The sequence below is a fragment of the Castanea sativa genome, chromosome 5 (assembly GCF_040712315.1).
Source record: "Castanea sativa cultivar Marrone di Chiusa Pesio chromosome 5, ASM4071231v1".
In the NCBI taxonomy this organism is placed as follows: Eukaryota; Viridiplantae; Streptophyta; class Magnoliopsida; order Fagales; family Fagaceae; genus Castanea; species Castanea sativa.
Window position 1 is genome coordinate 24,872,360 of NC_134017.1, and position 20,901 is coordinate 24,893,260.

General features: G+C 36.3%; 1 protein-coding gene across 1 annotated transcript in view; it reads left to right on the forward strand.

Moving 5' to 3' along the window:
• The window catches only part of LOC142636326 (DNA gyrase subunit A, chloroplastic/mitochondrial), a 48,797-nt gene that overhangs the window by 16,050 nt on the left and 11,846 nt on the right, over nt 1–20,901 (forward strand). The window contains exons 8-20 of the mRNA XM_075810511.1: nt 991–1,061; nt 3,830–3,938; nt 4,051–4,113; nt 4,422–4,487; nt 4,633–4,721; nt 10,476–10,524; nt 11,306–11,392; nt 12,075–12,168; nt 13,143–13,213; nt 13,509–13,598; nt 19,319–19,444; nt 19,691–19,848; nt 20,761–20,842. Coding sequence (XP_075666626.1) covers nt 991–1,061; nt 3,830–3,938; nt 4,051–4,113; nt 4,422–4,487; nt 4,633–4,721; nt 10,476–10,524; nt 11,306–11,392; nt 12,075–12,168; nt 13,143–13,213; nt 13,509–13,598; nt 19,319–19,444; nt 19,691–19,848; nt 20,761–20,842 — 1,155 coding nt within the window. The remainder of the gene's footprint in view (nt 1–990; nt 1,062–3,829; nt 3,939–4,050; nt 4,114–4,421; nt 4,488–4,632; nt 4,722–10,475; nt 10,525–11,305; nt 11,393–12,074; nt 12,169–13,142; nt 13,214–13,508; nt 13,599–19,318; nt 19,445–19,690; nt 19,849–20,760; nt 20,843–20,901) is intronic.

The window sequence follows — 20,901 nt, forward strand, 5'->3', positions numbered from 1 at the left end:
CAACCCAAGCGGATACTTCTCCACAAACCACACCCATGAGCTCCCCTACCCAGCTTTGAGGTCCATCCCCCCCAGTCTTCCCCGTATTTTGAGGCTACTACCCGCCTCCATAACCGACCCTCTTCCTTTCCAAACCGCACAATTGTGGTTTAGATTTGATGTGGGACCTAATTGGAATTTTTTAGATTACTGTAATTAATATTGACTGCTAGTATTGATTTTCTTTTGATTAGAAAATTCCTGGTTTAGCTTTATTATGGTTTTAGTAAGTGTGGTTGATCTGGTGATTTGTAGATTTTCTACAATGGCTTTATGGTAGGCCCATGAGTCTTCATTTACGTTTTTGAGCCCTTTTTCAAATTAGTTTTCTATGTGATGTAGAAGTTCTTTTAATTACTTTTCTCTATTGTTTGAGAGTCGTAGTCTTTCCTATGTCATGGCCGTATGTAATCAATCAAATTCATAGAGAGATTTAGTTCAATTATTTCCAGAAGCATTTTTTATCTTCTCCCCCCTTCCTCTCATTTAATTCTTTCTTCTTCTTCTTTTTTTATTTTTCATTTCAAAAGGCCATCAAATTTTTTCTAGATCAAAATTCAGTCTTTTTCATTATCTAACTGTGCATAAATCCTTAGACATCAAACCACTTCCAAAAAACCTAATATAGTGTTGAATTTCTTAAAATTCCTGGTATCATGCATCAAATTGATATCAAAGTACTTTAAAGTCTCTATCTTGTTTCAACTTGGTCAGCTTTAATTGGCATTAGTAAAATAATTGGTTAGTCAAATATTTCTCATTTATGCAACTAGATCAGAATACACGATAGTTTATTACGATTTGATTGTCATCATTGCTTTGGTTAAGTTAGAAGTAACTATATTTGTATTAAACTCATTGCGTTGGTAAGTTAGAACTAACTATATTGACATTAAAACTGGAAGGTATATAGTACTTTAAGTTGTGTAATTTGTTTTTGCTTCGTCTTAGTTGCAAGAGTTGTTGGAATACATGCCTGGACCTGACTTTCCAACTGGTGGACTCATTATGGGAAACATTGGGTAAGTATGATTTTATCCTTCCTCTTTACAAACATAAACATCATTCTGAGTAGTTCAGATAGAATTGATATTTGATTTTCTCCTTTACAAACTTTAGTTGGTATTCTCTTCCCCCCCTGATTTCTTAAATTATTTTAAGTTACAGAATTCATCTCATTTTTTTATAAGATAGATTTTATTATTGAAGATGCACTGCCTCATGTACACAGGATGTGCAGTCCTAAAGGATTACAAAGAATGATTTTTTTGATAAGTAAACAAATTCATTAAGAACACAAAGAGATGTAACTGTTGTACAATGGGAGTATACATGATATACCCCAGAAATGAAGAAAAAAAAAAAAACATCAAGAAATTCTAACAAATTAAAACACCACTATTATGTATCTAATCAGAAGGGGTTTTCAATAGTAGGAGCTTTGATTCCAAATTCTTCAGTTCTCTTTTCCCTTTGGTGGCCCAATTAACTGATGTATTTTGAGAATAGCCACGTGCTGTGTTCTGTTTCTATTTTGCCTCTAATCCCCGTCATTGACTATTGACCTCAATACTCCGTATATTTAAAAAGGATTCTCTTGGGATGTTGGATTACTAAGTAAACAACGAGTACAAACTCCATTCCTCAATTATTATTTTTTTTGATAAGTAAAAGTTTATTGATCTCAAAAAAGGTGAAACACCCTAGTACACAGGTCAAACAATCAAGAACAAAAATTACAAGAATCTAAGAAATCAAGAAATGATGAAAAGGATTGGTTCCGCAAGGCAGCCAACCAATCCATTAAAGTTCTAAAGAAAAATAGCTTCAAGTCTGATATGGATCTGTCATTTTCTTCAAAGCACCGACTATTTCTCTTCCTCCATAGGCACCACAATAAGCAATGGGGAACCATAAGCCATATATACCCATTTCGATGGCGGCCAAAACTTCCTTGCCAACATGCTAGAAGCCCCACTACAGATTGCGGCATAACCCAGCTCACTCCAAACAGCCCGAACACCATAGCCCACATATACATTGCAGCCGGACAATGAAGAAAAAGATGATTAACCGATTCACCATTACACTTGCACATATAGCACTAGTCCAATACCCAAACCTTCTTTCATCGTAAATTGTCAATCGTTAAGCATTTCCCTAAAGTAGCAGTCTAAATAAAGAAAACTACTTGAGAAGAAATCTTCTGCTTTCAAATGCTTTTCCAAGGAAAACAATAGTCATTAGGGCCCACTAAGAGATTGTAATAATCCCTAACCGTGAAACCTTTCTTTCTATCAAATTTCTAGCACAACTTATCCTCACCAAGCCCTCTCACCGACACACCATATATGGTATCCATGAAACCGGTTAGTGCCTCTAGTTCGCGAGCATGCACACCCCTAAAGAAACCTGCATCCCAAAACAGGATTCCGTTATCAAACTTCATAACATTAGCCACACTAACCTCTTGATATTGACAAAATCTAAACAATTTAGGAGAGCTGACGGCAAGAAATGTATCACCACACCAATGGTCTTGCCAAAATCACGAACGAACTTGATTGCATCCTTAGCAGCTGTAATTGCGTATAACCCTAGGTATGTTTCTTACCTTACCTGACTGCAATCCTTTACCCCAAACTGCAATCAATCCACAAATCTATTTTTACCCATGCTTGTACTCCTCCATAAACATTATCCATGGGTGCATCGAACCCCCTTTGTTGATCATCGGCCTCAATCTTCTGTATATTTAAAAGCATTCTCTTGGTATGTTGGTAGTACAAAGAATCAAAGGAGTCTATCGGCTCCAATTCTCAATTAAAATCACGAATGAACGTGATGGTACTTTTAGCAGTTGTAATTAAATACAACTCTAGGTACGTTTCTTGCAAAGACTGCCCTCCACACCACTGGTTGGGCCAAAATCTCACTCAATTTTCATCCTTTATCTCAAACTTCATACAATCCACAGTCAAGTGAAAAGGGGAGAGAAAATAGGAGATTAAAGGGGGGAGGGGGGTGTTTGGTTGGGGTGATTTTGGAGGGTAGAAATTGAATGGAGTGTGGTTTTTTCTCATTTTTCTTGTTCTTCCTTTCCTATTTTTCTTGACCGTTGTACTTCTATTTCTTAATTTGTGCCCCTATAGTACATCCCCAATGTACTTGGTTTGACACTTTTTCTATTATTAATAACTTTCTTACGTTGCTTATCAAAAAAAGATTTTGGAGGGTACAAAATGGGGGGTGGGGGAGTTTTCTCCCTGGGCCCGCCACTTTTCTATACCCCCAAATTGGGGAAAAATGTGGGGGAAAGAGGGGGGACTTATGGTAATTACCATTCTACCCCCACTATTTGTCATCAATTTTTTATACCCGAATCTACTTTTTCCATCCTCTCATTTTTTATACCCCAATCTACTTATGGTATATGCATATGTTATATTGATGCTGTAATGCATGTACAAACTGGGTGGCATTCCCTGCTTTATGATTTATGTAATTAGAAAGCATGGGAGATACAACGCAGATGAAGAGAGTTTTAAGAGCAAACCATAATGAATGCTGGGGCTAAACTACCCATTATTATTGTGGAGACTCCATTGTTTATATGTATACATGTTTGTGTGTATGCACATGCAGACTAATTACATAATCTGCTACACATGTATATGTGCAATATGTACATCAATTGTTTCTCACAAAATTGCTTAGCCTTCCTTATGGATCTTATTGAATGTATCCAATTATTTGCGATGAATGATCTGATACTTGTTCCTTTTTCAAGCATTTTAGAGGCATATCGTAGTGGGCGTGGACGTGTAACAGTCAGAGGGAAAACTGATGTTGAATTGCTTGATTCAAAAACAAAACGTACTGCCATTATCATAAAAGAGGTGATGATCTTGGACTCTTTTGTATGATTTGGCATTAAGCATGCACATTTATTGTCATATTGTCATTAAATTGTTGGAGCGGTAGTTTCATTGTTGTTATTGAATGAAACAGGTCCCTTATCAGACCAACAAATCTTCCCTTGTGGAGAAGATAGCTGAACTTGTGGAAAACAAGGTAATGTTATGCTGAAAAGTAGACAGTGGAATTTGGAAAATGTCAATTTGTATGTGCTTATGAAACACAACCTGTTATTGGTGAGTTTTCAGTTTTTAGATGATTGACTACCGTTTCTAGTTTTGGATCAACCATTTCTAGTTTTGGATTATTATGTTCTATGTTCCACATGGCTTTACTATGTTGTTTGCCTGCAGTGCTATCACATACTATTGTAATAATCTTAATTAATTCCAAGTTGAACTGTATTTTTCACCGCAACTACAGATTATAAATTTCTTGTTTGTAATTGTTTTATTTGTATACAGAGTTTAGATGGAATTAGCGATATTCGGGATGAGAGTGATCGAACCGGAATGCGTATAGTCATTGAGGTATAAATATGTCAAAGTGCTAATATATCTGAATATTTACTAATAGATACTGGAAATTATTCTTAACAACTCAAACACTATGGAAAGATCTATTAGTTAAAAATTTGTGCATATTAGATATGACTCATTTTTACCCATTTTTCAGCTAAAACGGGGATCAGACCCATCGATTGTCCTGAATAATCTTTATCGTCTCACATCACTTCAGTCTGGTTTCAGCTGCAACATGGTTGGGTGAGTATTTTCACTGCTCACTATAAAATGTACAGAAAGTAAAGATGCTGATTTTCCATTACATTTCTATGAAGTGAAGCAAATATGATATCACTCAGTTTTTTCTACAAATGGTACTTAGTTTATTATTTTTTGTATCAAACTTTTTTGTATACTTCTCCCTTTTTTTAAAAAATTTTATTTATTTATAAAAATAATGTTTTTGAGGCATACCATTTCTTAGTTGGAATTAGAACTTGATGTAGTTTGAGCCTTAAAAATAACAATAGTTTTTTCTGGAATTCAGTGGTTTCAATGGATGTTATAACTTCAAAACCCAATATAACATTGAAGAGAGAGCATATTTGGTATATGTATGTATATAGTGAAAAGTGAAAGTATCATTTTTCAATGTGGAGTGAGATATTTATGGAGACAGGTTCTTAGAGCGAAATTTAGTGATGGCTGCGGGTAGTTAAAAGGCATGAGGAATTGGTGGAAGTTTTGTTGGGTGTGTAAAGTTCATTGTCGTACTTTGGTAAACCTCATTCAAATTTTCACTAAAATAGCTGATTGGGTGATGCTCTTGGCACCTCACCTGTACCAATACCAGAGGCGTCACAGCACTCTTCAAAACCTTTGTGAAATGCGTAGGTACATGACCAGACCTTTAGACTTCTTTTTCTTGATTTCCCTAATTGCCTTTGCTATAGCATTTGACCACTTAAACTCACGTTGTTTCATACAATATGTAATTGGAGCCATGATAGTACTAAATTATTTTTTTTTTGATAAGTAAGAATGATATATATACGAAGGTTACTCTATGCCTGAAAAACACAGAGCAACCCAGAAAAACAAGAAAAAGAAAACAAAGAGAAACAAGAGAGAAAACCAAACAACAGAGAATTACAAAAAGAGAAAGGAACAAAGAAAAGAAGGGAGGGAATCACTAGACGTGAGTCCCCACGCCCGAGACCAATCAAAAAGAGTTCCACAAAAAGAAGCAAGCAACTGATCCCTAGAACTATCCAAATCCTCAAAAGTCCTCCGGTTCCGCTCCTTCCAAATACACCAAAGGATGCACAGCGGGACTAAATTCCAGATCTGAGACGAATGCTTCCCCAGCCAATTCCACCATCCAAAAAGCAAGTCTGGAACCGAACTAGGCATAACCCAAGCCAAGCCAAAAGTTATAAAAACAAAGCTCCATAACCGATAGGCCACCTCACAATGAAGAAGAAGGTGATCTATCGTCTCTCCACCATGACGGCACATAATGCACCAATCCACAAAAACCAATCTCCTCAATCTCAGATTGTCTCCCGTTAGGATCTTATTCCAAGCTACGCACCAAACAAAAAAAGAAACTCGCCTAGGGGCCTTAACTCTCCAAATAGCTTTCCAAGGAAAGATAGTTGAAGGAGAATTTCTTAATTTGTAATAGTACGACCGGATGTCAAAAGCCCCATTACGCTTCAATTTCCATCTCATCCGGTCACCAACATCCATAGGAGGGATTATAGCACCCAACATACGAAGAAACCGCAGCCCTTCATCCATCTCCCAATCATTAAAAAATCTACTAAACCGAACATTCCAAGATCTTCTATCCTCCGCCCCCTGCCTATGCAAAGAAGCTTCAACAGAAGCCTCCTTATCAATGACAATGCCATACAGCCTAGGAAAAGCCAACTGAAAAGGTTGATCCCCATGCCACCCATCCTGCCAAAACCTCACCCTATTCCCCAACCCAACCACAAATTGACAATTTTTACTGAAATCCTCCCAACCCATACGGATGCTTCTCCACAAACCACACCCATGAGCTCCCCTACCTAGCTTTGAGGTCCATCCCCCCCACTCTTCCCCATATTTTGAAGCTACTACCCGCCTCCATAAACGACCCTCTTCCGTACTAAATTATTGAATGAGTAGCTAATACAAAGCAGCGAGCCCATGAATACTTTGAATATCATGGATGTTCAATGGCTTAGGCCACTATTGCCTGAACCTTTTGTAGGTCGGTGAACACTCCCTTTGAGGAGACTACGGAATCTAAGAAGACTTTATTAGTATAGAAAGAGCACTTCTTAAGACTAGCATTTGACCACTTAACCTCACCTTGTTTCATACAATATGTAATGGGAGCCGTGAGTGTACTAAGTCATTAAATGAATCGCCAACAAAAAGTAGAGAGCCCATGAAAACTTTGAATATCTTAGATGTTTTTTGGTTCAGGCCAATCCACTCTAGGCATTGCACATGGACTAACTCTGATGAACAAAACCCTTTCGATGAAGTTCATCCAACTCAGTGTCCTGTAATAGTGAAGCTGATTTGGAGGGTTGTGCTTGGGATGAAATTTATGGCCTGTTGAATGTCACAAATCTGGCTCTGGCATTGGGTTATTTGCTGCTCTGGCTGTTTGCTGTCTATTGGTTTTCCTAAATTCCTGTTTAACTTATCAGGGTGGTGTCTTGGATAATCATTTTGATTGTTCACTATTTGACGGTGAAAAGATGGACAATATGCGACTGTTTTTTTTTATATCAGTAATAAGAGTTTTATTGATGAAAAAGAACAATGTGTTTACGATTGTAAACTCACTGCCCTTGAAACAAATACAATCAAATCATAAGGAAAGTCTAATAGAGATAAGGAAATTAGACAAGGAACTACAATGCGTAAGACCCCATATACGAGGCCACTCAAACAAAGTCCTAGCAAGCAGGTTCTTCAACAGATCTATAGGTCTCTCAATGTCCTCAAAAGTTCGGGCATTGTGTTATTCCATACTAACCACATAAGGCATGCTGGTACCATATTTCAAACATTTGAAGAGTAAGTTCCCAACCAATTCCTCCAAGCAAAAAGAAGTGATACAATAGTATCCGACATCACCCACTGAACCCCAAACATAATGAGAACCTCACTCCACAAAGCATATGCAAACTTACAATGAAGCAAAAGGTGATCCACAGTTTCCTCACTACACCTACATAGACAACACCAATTAACAAGGGGCAAGTTCTTCTTAACAAGGTTATCTATTGTAAGAATCCCACCTCTAGTAGCAGTCCATAAAAAGAAAGATACCCTTTTAGGTACCTTTACACACCAAATGCTCTACCAAGGGAAAGAAACAGAAGGGGCTTTCAATAAAGCAATATAAAAGGATCGCACATTGTTTGATGTGGTGTATTTGGAAAGAGAGAAATAGTAGGTGTTTTGAAGACAATGAGAGTTCCATGCCTGATCTCAAGCTTCTATTTTTCCGAACTTTACTTGACTGGTTGTCTGTGTGGAGAAACCAACCTTTTTCTTCTCTTTTGGATTTAGTTGACTTTTGTAATGTTCGTTTTTGATTTGTTCCCCCCTGTATACTCCCTGTGTACTTGGGTGTAATGTCCCTCTTTTATTTATTTTTTATTTTATTTTTATCAATGAATCTTTATTAGTTATCAAAAAAGGATCGCACATCAAAAACACCACTACAATTCAACTGCCAAATCAAGATATCCTCACCCTCCCCCCTAGGTATCCTGGCAGAGACATGCTCATAGAAAGAATAAAATCTCTGCAACTCCCATTCGTTAAAGTTGCGACGGAAAAGGAAGTTCCAACTCCTACCTCCCCCGTCTGGTGCAAAAATAACCATGTTAGAAATCAGAGCTTCCTGAACCACAGTACAGACACAATTCTGGGTATAATTCTTTCAAAGAAATACGACCACTCCAAGGGTTGTGCCAGAACCGAATATGATTGCCCTCTCCCGCTGGATACACTACATGACCGAAGAAATTGTCTGCACCTTTCCTAATATTCTTCCATAACCCACAACCATCAGTCCCTATAACAACTCTAGTGCTCCAACCTCCACTACCCTCTCCATATTTGGTGGCTATTACTTGACGCCATAAATGGGTAGCTTCCTTCCCAAACCGCCAAAGCCACTTCCCAAGTAGAGGTTGGTTAAAAAGCCGAATCTTCCGAATCCCCAAACCCCCTACCTCCATTGGTCAAACAACCTTATCCCAACCAACAAGCGGATATCTGAAAATTTCATTAGATCTCCCCCAAAGGAAATCCCTCAAAATCCTCTCTAGTCTGTCTGCTAAATGTTGCGGAATTGTAAACAATGATAGATAATAAGTTGGGAGACTCAACAAAGTACTCTTCACTAAAGTAAGCCTACCTCCTTTTGACAAATACTACCGCTTCCAACTAGAGAGCTTTTTTTCCACCCTTTCTAAAATAGGATTCCAAATTGAGGCATCCTTAAAATGAGCCCCAAGGGGCATTCCCAAATAAGACATGGGCAAACAACCAACCTTACTACATAAAATACGAGCCAAAGCATCCAACTTTCAACCTCGACAACTGGCCCAATTTCACTCTTGCCAACATTTACTTTTAAGCCTGTAATAGCTTCAAAAAAGATCAACACCATCCGTATATATAATAATTGTTCCCTAGATGCATCACAGAAAAGAATAGTATCATCAGTAAATAGAAGATGAGAAATATGCAAACCTCCTCGCTCATTGGGGCTTGCTTGGAACCCCCTAAGAAAGTCACCCTCTTCTGTCCTCTTCAATAACCTACTTAGCACCTCCATCACCAACAAGAACAAAAGTGGAGATAAAAGATCTCCTTGACGAAGACCACGCGAGCTACCAAAAAAGTCAGTTGGGGACCCATTTATAAGCACTGAGAAACGAACTGTAGAGATACAAGCTTTCATCCACCTCCCCCACTTCTTCCCATAACCCATCCTCTCCAAAAGGTAAAACAAAGCATTCCAGTTTACATGATCATAAGCCTTCTCTTGATAATCACACCCGGAACACCACTCTTCAATCTACTATCCAAACATTTGTTTGCTATGAGAACAGAGCCAAGAATCTGTCTTCCCCCGACTGTTGTGTTGTTTTTAATGGAAGCCCCTAGTTAGAGAGGCATATCTTTTTATTTATCATATAGATTGCAGGCTTCCTACAAAGAGCAAGAAAACAATGTCTAAGATGATGAAAAAAATGATTTTTGTGTTTATTTTTTCCCTGCAATTTGGAATCTCTTGTGGATGTGCCTCCAAAAAAAAAAAAGAGTTTTAATTTTCGTATGATGTGTCTGTGGACTTCTGTGGTCAATGACTTAGTTCTCCTGAGTTCTGTTGTTATTTGTTTACGACTTTACATGATTGGGGGTGTGTGTGTGTATGGCTGTATGCACGTGTCTACATGTAGTGTACTGCTGTGCATATGTATGTATGGAAATGCAAATAAGCTTGTAGTATGAATTATGGCTCAGACAGATGTAAATATCTTGCCTCTTCAAGATGGTATGTACCAGTGCATCGATTATAACAAAGTTGTTTTTAGATTTGAAAAGCTCATTCTATCATGTTGCAGTTTCTTGTGTGCACAATTTTTGTCTATTTAAACCTTACACCATATTTATTTATAAAAAATAAAAAAAACACTTGAGGAGAATAAAATATTTTTATGGGGCATCTGATGTTGAAATCTGTTTAAAAAAAGGTTGTCTGAAATGGGCTAAAGCAAGTTGAGAAAGTTTCAGGCTTTTAAAAAAAATGGACCCTCATGATTATGTTAAAACATATAATAGGTTGTATTCCTCAGAAATGATACTGTGTTGCTGCATCCTACTTACACTCTCACTTATTTGTACTACTTTCTGTTTATTATGCCTTTCTCAAAAGATGTATCATAATACTTTTTTTGGATTTTCTTGACGATTAACTTATGACAGAATTCTTGATGGACAACCGAAACAGATGGGTCTAAAGGAACTGCTACAGGTTCTCTCTCTCTCTCTCTCTCTCTCTCTCTCTATATATATATATATATATATATCATTTAGTTTGTATTTGTTTTTTAAAACTTGGTTGTGACATACAAGTTAGTAGTTTCTTAAACTTATTTATTTGTTTCCTTTTCCTCATAAATTTTCTCTCTATTTTCTGATCTTCTGTGGGATGTCTGCCCTGGTTTTTGACTTTATTAGGTTCTGTTTGTGGGAAGGATAGTGAAATGGGCGGAAAGAAGTAGGGAGATGATGATTTCCCATCGTATTTTTTAGTAAGGGGGATGTAAAAATAGGAGGATGAAATATGAATCTCGCCTTTCATTGTATTTCTTAAAGAATACGAATCTTGGAAAAAGGAATTTGTATTTTTATAATACCTATTCTGAGGAGGATGAGAGTTAAATTTGTGAAAACATAGCATCCTTCATTATTCATTTTAGTTTCCCTCCAAATTGGGGAGGATTGAAAAGTATGGGCCCATATGGAGTATTATGATCCTTTTCTCTCTCCGTTCCTCCCATTTCAATCCCGGTCCATTTCCTTCATGCCAAGCAGACCATAAATTTTAGTTATGAAGATAAAAGTAGAATTTTCTTGTTTTCACAATTCTATTTTTCTGAAAATAACCTGTAGTCGTTCATAAATTCAAATCACTCTGAACAGATTATGAGGACTCTATAAACACTGTTCCACACAAAGCAGTGCTATAAAATGTGTTGGATCCAGCTCAAGAACTCCAATCATTACTGTTTTTATGGTGTAATTCTTAACAGGCATTCTTAGATTTTAGATGCTCTGTTGTTGAGAGACGTGCTAGGTTTAAGCTTTCACAAGCACAGGAAAGACGACATATTGTTGAGGTATGTTGGACTTACAAAGTTGCTTAAATTGTCTTGGTAACAAATTTTAATGTATTTAGGCTTGTGTTTGTGCATGTCTGCTTGTTTGTGTACATGTGCCTGTATTTTCCTTAAATGGAGTTGAGAACATGAGATGAATCAATTCTTTTTCATGGTGCATTTGAAATGAATCTACCTCTTTATTATGTATATGTGGTGAATACCATGTCTATTTTTACTATTTAATAGTGCCATGTACAAAATAACTTTTGTTTATATATTTGAGTGTGCCTTACAAACAGTTTTTTTTTTTTTTGTTGAGAAGATCCCTTATAAACAGTTGAGAACATGAGTTCTTTATTTTTCTTTTGACTGGTCAGTTACACATGTTCCTAATGAATTTTAAGCCAACAACCTTGCCCTCCATCCTTCTTATTTTGGAAGGTAGTGTCTTTGAGCTAGTGCTCATTGGCAGTTCATTACTCTCAACATTGCATATCGAATGATCTATCCATTTGTAATGTACATTTTAAAAATCTCTGCTGGTCCATCTGTTCATGTATTAGCACCAATCCATGATTATGTGGTCCTTCAAACTTAGTGTTATGAAATTGATTTGGCTAAGTTCTTTATGTTTGAAACATCTAATTTTTCAAATGATGCCTGTGCCTTCTCATATTAAGATTGCTGTGTGTACCCTTAGGGTATTGTTGTGGGGCTTGATAATTTGGATGGAGTGATTCGTATAATAAGGGAAGCTTCAAGCAATGCAATTGCATCGGTTGGTTTAAGGAATGGTGAGTTCAACATTCTTTTTTCTCCTCTCTTCATCTTGGCCTTACAATTGTAGATTTATTCCCCCCCTACCCCTCTTTGGTAAGCATAACTTAATGTATAATGAAACTGACTCTATGCTTCTTTTAATAGTATTGACGTCTTCCCTAGACTTCCATATAGTGTTTTACTGTAGTACTGAAAAGACAAGAAAAATAAAATCATTGTTGTTGTTTTCCTTTTGGCTCTTCCTATGTATATTTCTTGAGTACAATGGTTGTGATGTGTTTGTGACCTATCAGTTAATTTCTTCTACGTATCCGAAAAAAATGAATAGCCAATAAAGAATAGCCACTCTACCATACACTGTATTTTTAACAAGAATCTCTGTACTTTGTGGGTTTTCTATACCATATATGACTAGAATATCATGCGCAATTTTGGCAACCCTTTACTCATCTATACCATATATGTAAGTCCTTGAGACAAGTCGTAAACGACCAGAATACCCTTAATGAGGAGTTGAACTTTTATGAAGGGTACTTTTTTTATTAAAAAATTAGATGGGGTCTACCAAAGCACTTCATTTGAGCCACTAAAAAGTATTTAGATTGAAAAGTTAATTTCATCCTTTAAGTAGAGGTCCATTTTTATTTTGGTCCTTGACGTTTACAAATTTAATTTTAGTTCCTAATGTTTGACATTGTTTTTAATGTTGTCTTTCTGTCAGTTTCTGTGAATGACATGGCCATTAAATACCATGTAAGCTCCAATGAATGTCATAATCAATACTAATCTGAACACTAGAAGGATAATGCCTTGTGAAATCTTGGGTAACTACTGCTGAAAATAACTTGTGAACCTTAAAATTGTTCTGTAGCAAGCTATGAAGAATCAAGCTTAGTTAGATTTATCTTTTGGTTTATCAATCGTACAATTTTCTGTTTTCTTGGTTTCTGCTAATCGCTGAAGTTGTATCCTTATGGTCATGGTGCAGAGTTTAATCTTTCAGAGAAACAAGCAGAGGCTATTCTTGACATTAGCCTAAGAAGACTCACCCTACTTGAGGTGCGTGGCAATTATACTAGTTAATAATTAATTTCCTGTTTGCTAGAGTTTTAGCAGATCTTATTAAGTTTGGATGGTTACTGTTATCTTTGGCTGTACTATTGTATTCCACTAGTGTACAAGACCTGTGCCCCTTTTTGAATTTTTCTATTATAAATTTATAAAATATTTTTCCTGTTTGCTCAATATGATTTCTTAGGTTATTTATCATCACAATTGTTATAATTACTGTAATGTTATTATTTTTATTATTATGTGAAATTGTTAAATATATTTTATTCTCTTTTTTGTGCAGGGGAAAAAGTTTGTTGATGAAAGTAAATCCTTGATGGAACAAATCTCCAAATTAGAGGAGCTTTTATCAAGCAAGAGGCACATATTACAGGTATACTTTATGCTGAATGCCTATTTAAATTTTGTTTCATTATTATATAAGATTTTAAGCACTAGGTTATCAAGACATGTCTCCTATGTTTTTTCGATTACCATTACCTGCTACGTCTCTTATGTTTTTTCGATTACCATTACTTGTTCAATCTTTGTGTTATGACCTAGGTGCTAGATAAATTATTTGAATTTAATTTAGTGATAGAATAAGGCTTCCTAGATAGATTAGTATTGTTAATTATTTGTATTCAAGTTAATTCCAATGTTTTAGGATAAGATTAGTTTCTATGTTTTAGGATTTGTTAATAAGGTTATCTCATCTTGGCTATTTTTGTACGTTAAATGCAGTAATGAGAATCAAGCAAATTTAAACCCAAAAAAGGTCTCTCTCTTTCTCTCGTTCAGGAGATCAGTTATCTTGAATTGACTAAACTATCAATTTATATTTTATTTGTTTGGCTCACAACATTTGGTATTAGGGCATTTCGATCCATTTGAAGCATCATTGCATCACAACAAGCAACCAAACTCATCATTGTCAGCACCGAAACCTACATCCAGCAACACCATCATCAACACATCAGAATATTTTCAAACCCAGAATAATCCAGCCAACACCATCTGGGATGCACGGACGCGGCACCGGAGGTGTCGCACCCGCGTCCGACGCGGCGGGACTCGCCGACGCGCGAGGGACGCCGCTGCTCGCGCGTCGGTGCGGCGTCCGGCCGAGTCGGCCACGTGGCATCTTTTTTTCCCCGCCGACTCGTGCCGACGCGGCTTGAATCGCGCCGACGCGGCGCCGATTCAAGCAGATTCGGGCCGATTCGGCCAGAATCGGGATGTTTCGGCCGTATCGGTCCGTATCGGCCGGCGACCGAAACGGCCGAAACGGCCGAAACAGACCCGAAACGGCCGAAACAGGCCTCTAATCATGCTGCAACCTCCGAAATCAGCTCTAAATGAGACCCAAAAACCCTAAATCTATCCTTCCTTAATTTTATTTTGAATATTTGTTGCTTCTTTTGTGTTTTCTTTTTGGTTTTGTGTTTCTTGCTTTTTTCTTTCTTTGTTTTATGAATCAAGGCATAGTAAATTAGTAATATGTTTTTTAAGAATATATTAATAGTAAAAATATATAGAAAATATAAATAAAAATATTTTTAATAATTTTTTAATTGCCGAGTCCCGCCGCACCCGCACCCACTTTTTTCAAAAATTGCCGAGTCCCGCACCCGTACCCGCACCCGTACCCGTACCCGCACCCGCACCCGTGCTTCATAGAACACCATCCTCAACACATCAGAATATTTTCAAACCCACAATGCCCTGACATATAGCCTACCATAATCCAAAATCCAGCTCACAGTACCCATCAAGCCATTCACACAAGTTTCCATTGTGCAGCACAAAAAAAAAAAGATATGGCTCACTAAGCTCATCATGTCTGCAACTCAAAGGAAATCCATGGAGATACCAAAATTCAAAGGTGGAGACCCTATTTTGTGACTTTTTAGCGTCTATGAATTCTTTGCTTTTTAACAACACCCCACCACATGATATGGTGATATGGTTTCCATTGCCTCTATGATTGGTTTCCAACCATAGAGGCAGTGAGATTATGCACTGATTGGGTGGAGGTGATATGCGCCCTTCAAGTCGGCTTTGAATACCAATCAATGAAGCACCAATGGAGACTCCTACAGAAAACCATTTGAAACTCTTGTCCAACACGTTCAAGAATCAAATATTCAAGAACCGACAATTGAAGTTTTGATGATCAAAGAACCACCAACAATTCAAGAAAGTAATATGTCGGAGGCAGCACTTGCCACAAAAATTGCATTTGAAGTTCAAAGAATCAACGAAGTAGAAATAATAGATCAAAGGGATCTACTTATGATTCGGAGCAAACCTACTCTAATTTCACACATTGAATTTGTCACTCCTAATGAGTTTAAGGATGTGGGAATCGAAGTTTTTATCCTTACTTAAGTGGTTAAAGAAATAATGGTGCAAGTATCCATGGTCAAACTTCTCATCATTCATCACTTTTTTTTTATTATATGTAATAAAAGTTTTATTGATAGCAAAAGTGCAATGTGTTTATGATTGTAAACTCACAACAAAGAAAAGAATACAAAAAAATCAAATGGAAAATCCAATAGAAATAAGGAAATTAGACAAGGAAATACAATGCGTAAGGCCCCAAATACGAGACCACTCAAACAAAGTCCTAGCAAGCGAAGTCTTCAACAGATCAAAGGTCACTCAGTGTCCTCAAAAGTTCAGGCATTGAGTTCCTTCCATACTAACCACATAAGACATGCCGGTACCATATTCCAAATATTTGAAGAATAATTTCCCAATCAATTCCACCAAGCGAAAAGAAGAGAGACAATTGTATTTGGCATCACCCACTAAACCCCAAACATAAGAAAAACCTCACTCCACAAATCATGAGCAAACTTACAATAGAGTAAAATGTGATCTATAGTTTCCTCATCACGTTGACATAGGCAACACCAATTAACAAGAGGCAAGTTCTTAACAAGGTTATCTATTGTAAGAATCCCACCCCTAGCAGCAGTCCATAAAAAGAAATACGCCCTTTTAGGTACCTTAACGCACCAAATGCTCTGCCAAGAAAAAGAAACATAAGGGGTTTTCAATAAATAATTATGAAAAGAGCGCACATAAAAAATACGACTACAATTCAACTGCCAAATCATAACATAATCACCCTCCCCCATTTTCCAGTCATTAAAGTCACGATGGAAAAATAAGATCCAACTCCTACCTCCCCATTTGGTGCATATAAAATCAGATAAGCAATGAGAGCTTCTTGAACCACAACATAGACAAACAATTTTGAATATAACTCTTTCAAAGAAATAGGATCGCTCCAATCATATCAGAAATCAGAGCTTCTTGAACCACAACATAGAAAAACAATTCCGGATGTACCTATCAAAAAAAAAAATAGGACCGTTCCATGGGTCGTGCCAGAACAGAATGTGAATACCCTCTCCCGTTGCATACACCACATGACCAAAGAAGCTATCTGCACCTTTCCTAATGTTCTTCCACAACCCACAGTCATGTGTCCCTCAAACAACTCTAGTACACCAACTGCCACTAACCTCCCCATATTTAGTGGCAATAACCTGACACCATAAATGGGCAACGTCCTTCCCAAAGTGCCAAAGCCACTTCCCAAGCAATGCTTGGTTAAAAAGCTCAATCCTTCAGTCGATGTGTGCAAGCATCAATTTCTATGTCTTTGAAGCTTGAGGACAAGATTCAACTTGTAGGGGAATGGAATGTTATGACTTGAGTGCTAGATAAATTATTTGAATTTAATTTAGTGATAGAAATAAGGCTTCCTAGATAGATTAGTATTGTTATTTGTATTCAAATTAATTCCTATGTTTTAGGATAAGATTAATTCCTATGTTTTAGGATTTGTTGATGAGGTTATCTCATCTTTGGCTATTTGTGTACGTTAAATGCATTAATGAGAATTAAGTAGAATTAAACCCAAAAAAGTCTCTCTTTCTGTTTAAGTTCAGGAGATTAGTCATCTTGAATTGACTAAACTGTCAATTTATATATTATTTTTCCAGTCCACAATGTTTAATGTTATGACTTGGGTGTTAGATAAATTATTTGAATTTAATTTAGTGATAGAACAAAGCTTCCTAGATAGATTAGTATAGTTATTTATTTGTATTCAAATGAATTCTTATGTTTTAGGATAAGATTACTTCCTATGTTTTAGGATTTGTTGATGAGGTTATCTCAACTTTGTTATTTTGGCTATTTATGTACATTAAATGCATTAATGAGAGTTAGCAGAATAATAACAAAAAATGTCTATTTCCTCTCTCAAGTTTAGGAGATTGGTCATCTCTAATTGACTAACTATCTTTTATATTCGGTAAACCAACAGATCCATCCAGTTTCTTAAATTAAAAAAAAAAAATGGTGTTCTCATCCCAACCAACCACACTTTCACACTTTCCTCCTATCTACAACCCAAGCCAAACAACAGCCACCATACTTCCAAGCAGCCGCTGCAACAGCCAACCAAAAAATAAAATCTATGTCCTCTCTCAAGTTCATGAGATTGGTCATCTTGAATGTTAGATATTACCAAGGACATGTCCAAAAGCATAGTTAGGATGGAAGCAAGGATGCAAGATTTGTGGGATCAAATGATAGAGGTCTTAGATAAACGTTTCAATGTAGTTTTGAAAATCAAAGAACAATCAAAAGTTCAAGGATCCCATGAAATTTCAAAGAATCAAAGTGATGTACTCCAAGAATCACCAATAATTCTAGAGAGTAATATGTTGGAGGATGCACCTGCCATACAAATCTTGTTTGAAGTTCAAAGGATTAATGAAGTGGAAAAGATAGATCAAAGGGATCTTCCTGTGATTTTGAATAAGCCTAGCCTAATTTCACACATTGAATTTTTCATCTCCGATGAGTTCAAGGATATGAAAATCAAGGCTTTTTTGTTCACAAAAATGATTAAAGAATTGGTGCAAATATCCATGGTCTGAATTCTTATCCTTCAACTCTTTAAGATTTGGGATTTAGTTTTCTCCAATTGGGGGAGAAAGATATGGTGTGAGCAAGCATCTATTTCCATGTTTAGGAATCTTGAGGACAAGATTCATCTTGAAGGGGAAGGGAACATTATGACTCAGGTGCTAGATAAATTTTTTGAATTTAGTTTTGTGATAGAATAAGGGTTCTTAGATAAATTAGTATTGTTTTTTAAGAAACCAGCTTCTCTCACCCAATGTACCTTAAACATACTAAGGTAAATAATGACAAGTTCTGGGCTACTTTAACAAATGGTTCACCATTTTGCAACTCAATTTGCACTTGCAACACCAATCTTCCGAAATAGCTTCTCTTTTAACAAGGTCTTCATATATCAAATATTTTCTCCCTGGTGTAGTCTTGATGAAGAAAGAAACTTTCTTTGGAGCTTTTGTGTGCTAGAAACTTATTCAAGGAAAGCTATTACCATTTGAACCTTAAAGAGTCGTGTCTTTTTCAACTATTTATTATTTTCTACAATAGTGTATGGATGACCTTATAGTGGTTAGAAAATTTTTCTTCAAAATTGATCATCATTGTTGACTATACAATAATCAAGTAATTTCTATTAATCATCGTATTTTGATGCTTTGTCATCTAACTCTCTAGTCTGGCTATAAATATATTCCTTATAGTCCATCCCTTAATCCTGTCTCCCCTTTCTCTCTCATTGTTGGTAAAAATGCACTTAAGCCTGAAGTTCTAGAAGCTTAATGGTTTTTGCCTTTAAAGTGAGGCAATTTTTATTAACCATTGTATTTTGATGCTAATGAGTTCTACCTCAAATGACACCTTCTTCCCTTGACAACATGTCGGGGTAAGGTCATGTGTTCAAAACCCAAAATGTGTGTGTAAACAACAAAAGAAAAAGATGTTCTACTTACGTATTATTTTTGTTTGGATATTCTTAAGTCTTCCTCTATCTTCTTCTTCTTCTTTTTTTTTTTTTTTTTTTGTCAGTAGTCAAATGTTATAACCGTTTTGTCAATTCATGGGACAAATATTAATCATATCAAATAAAGATCTTGATTAATTTTGAAATATTGTGCTGATGCTCCCTTTCCCCTTACACATGTTTCTCTTTTTTATTTCTTCATTTAGGTAATTGAGCAAGAAGCAATTGAGCTGAAAAACAAGTTTTCCAGTCCAAGGCGTTCAATGTTGGAGGACACTGATAGTGGCCAACTTGAAGACATAGATGTTATTCCAAATGAAGAAATGCTTTTGGTACATGAGAAAATTATATTCATGACTGAATTTTCTTGTCTAGCTTGTTCAGAATTTACTTAAAAAACCAATTGCCACTGAACTATAATCAACTGGAACTTCCTCCCATATTAATGGGAAGAAGGGTGACGTTGGGGTGTTAAGATTCACTGGGGGTGTGTGTGTAACTTACCGCCCCTCTCCACACCAAAGAAAAGAAAAAATAGAACATTACATTCTTGTGTAATTTTTTCATATAATTTTCAGGTGCTTAGTGAAAAGGGTTATGTTAAGCGGATGAAGCCTAATACCTTTAATCTTCAAACTCGTGGAACAATTGGTAAATCCATTGGAAAGCTGAGAGTAAATGATGCAACATCAGAGTTTATTGTTTGTCGTGCACATGACCATATCCTGTATTTCAGGTATTTCTAATCTGTCTTGACTTACTATGTAAAGTACTCACTCTGATGAATTAAATTAGTTTGATTCTTCAACCAGAACATGTGCTCATTTTCTCTTTCTGTTATTATGTTTGAAAAAACCCTTCTGATTTTTATCTTGCAAGGTTTGGATTGTCATATACATGATGAAGGGAAATTTACTTGACTAGAGAAAATAGTTTTTGTATGATTGTTTCCTATGATTATTGTTCTGTTTTGGTTGCATAATAGTCATCAGGTACAGTTGTTTGTTTTTGATAGATAATAAGAACTTAGTTAAGTTGTAAACTATGCAAATTAGGGTTAAAGAGAAGTAAGATGAAGAGTAAAATGGAGGGAGAGAGAGACAGAGGAGAGATAATAAGGTTGTGGGCATAATCGGTCTGACCCATGCCTTAACTTATACTTATATTTGGGTTTATAGAATGATTACAAAAACACCCTTAGAAAACTTTATTTAAAAAAAAAAAAAACTAAAAGATACAAGAGCTCCCCATGTCCATAGGAAGTGTACCGACTACCAAGGGAAGCTTAATACTTCAACAAAAAGTACATAAATCTAAAATGTGCAATTAGAATGATCATTTCCATAATTGCTAATGTTCAACAGGGAGAAATAAATACATTGCACATATATAGGTTCCCCTTCTGGTTTCGATTTTAAGACAGTATGATGGTTAAAATTTATAGTTTGGACTTTTGTTTGTACTCTAAAGTTTGTCATTTGATGGTTAAAATTTATAGTTTGGACTTTTCTTTGTACCATAAAGTTTGTCTCTTGAGAGCCATCCAGTTTCTGGAATCCTGCCATTAGGATTATGAATCTTTGCTTTGGCACCTCATTTACTTACTTTTAGCTGTAGAAAGTCCCATTAATTATTCTACATTGGGCAGTGATAAGGGAATAGTGTACTCAGCTCGTGCATATAAAATTTCAGAATGCACCCGAACTGCTGCTGGCACCCCACTTGTTCAGGTGTTCACCTTGTCAATCTCATTTTATATCAATTCTTTCTGGTAATTGCCGAAGGTTTT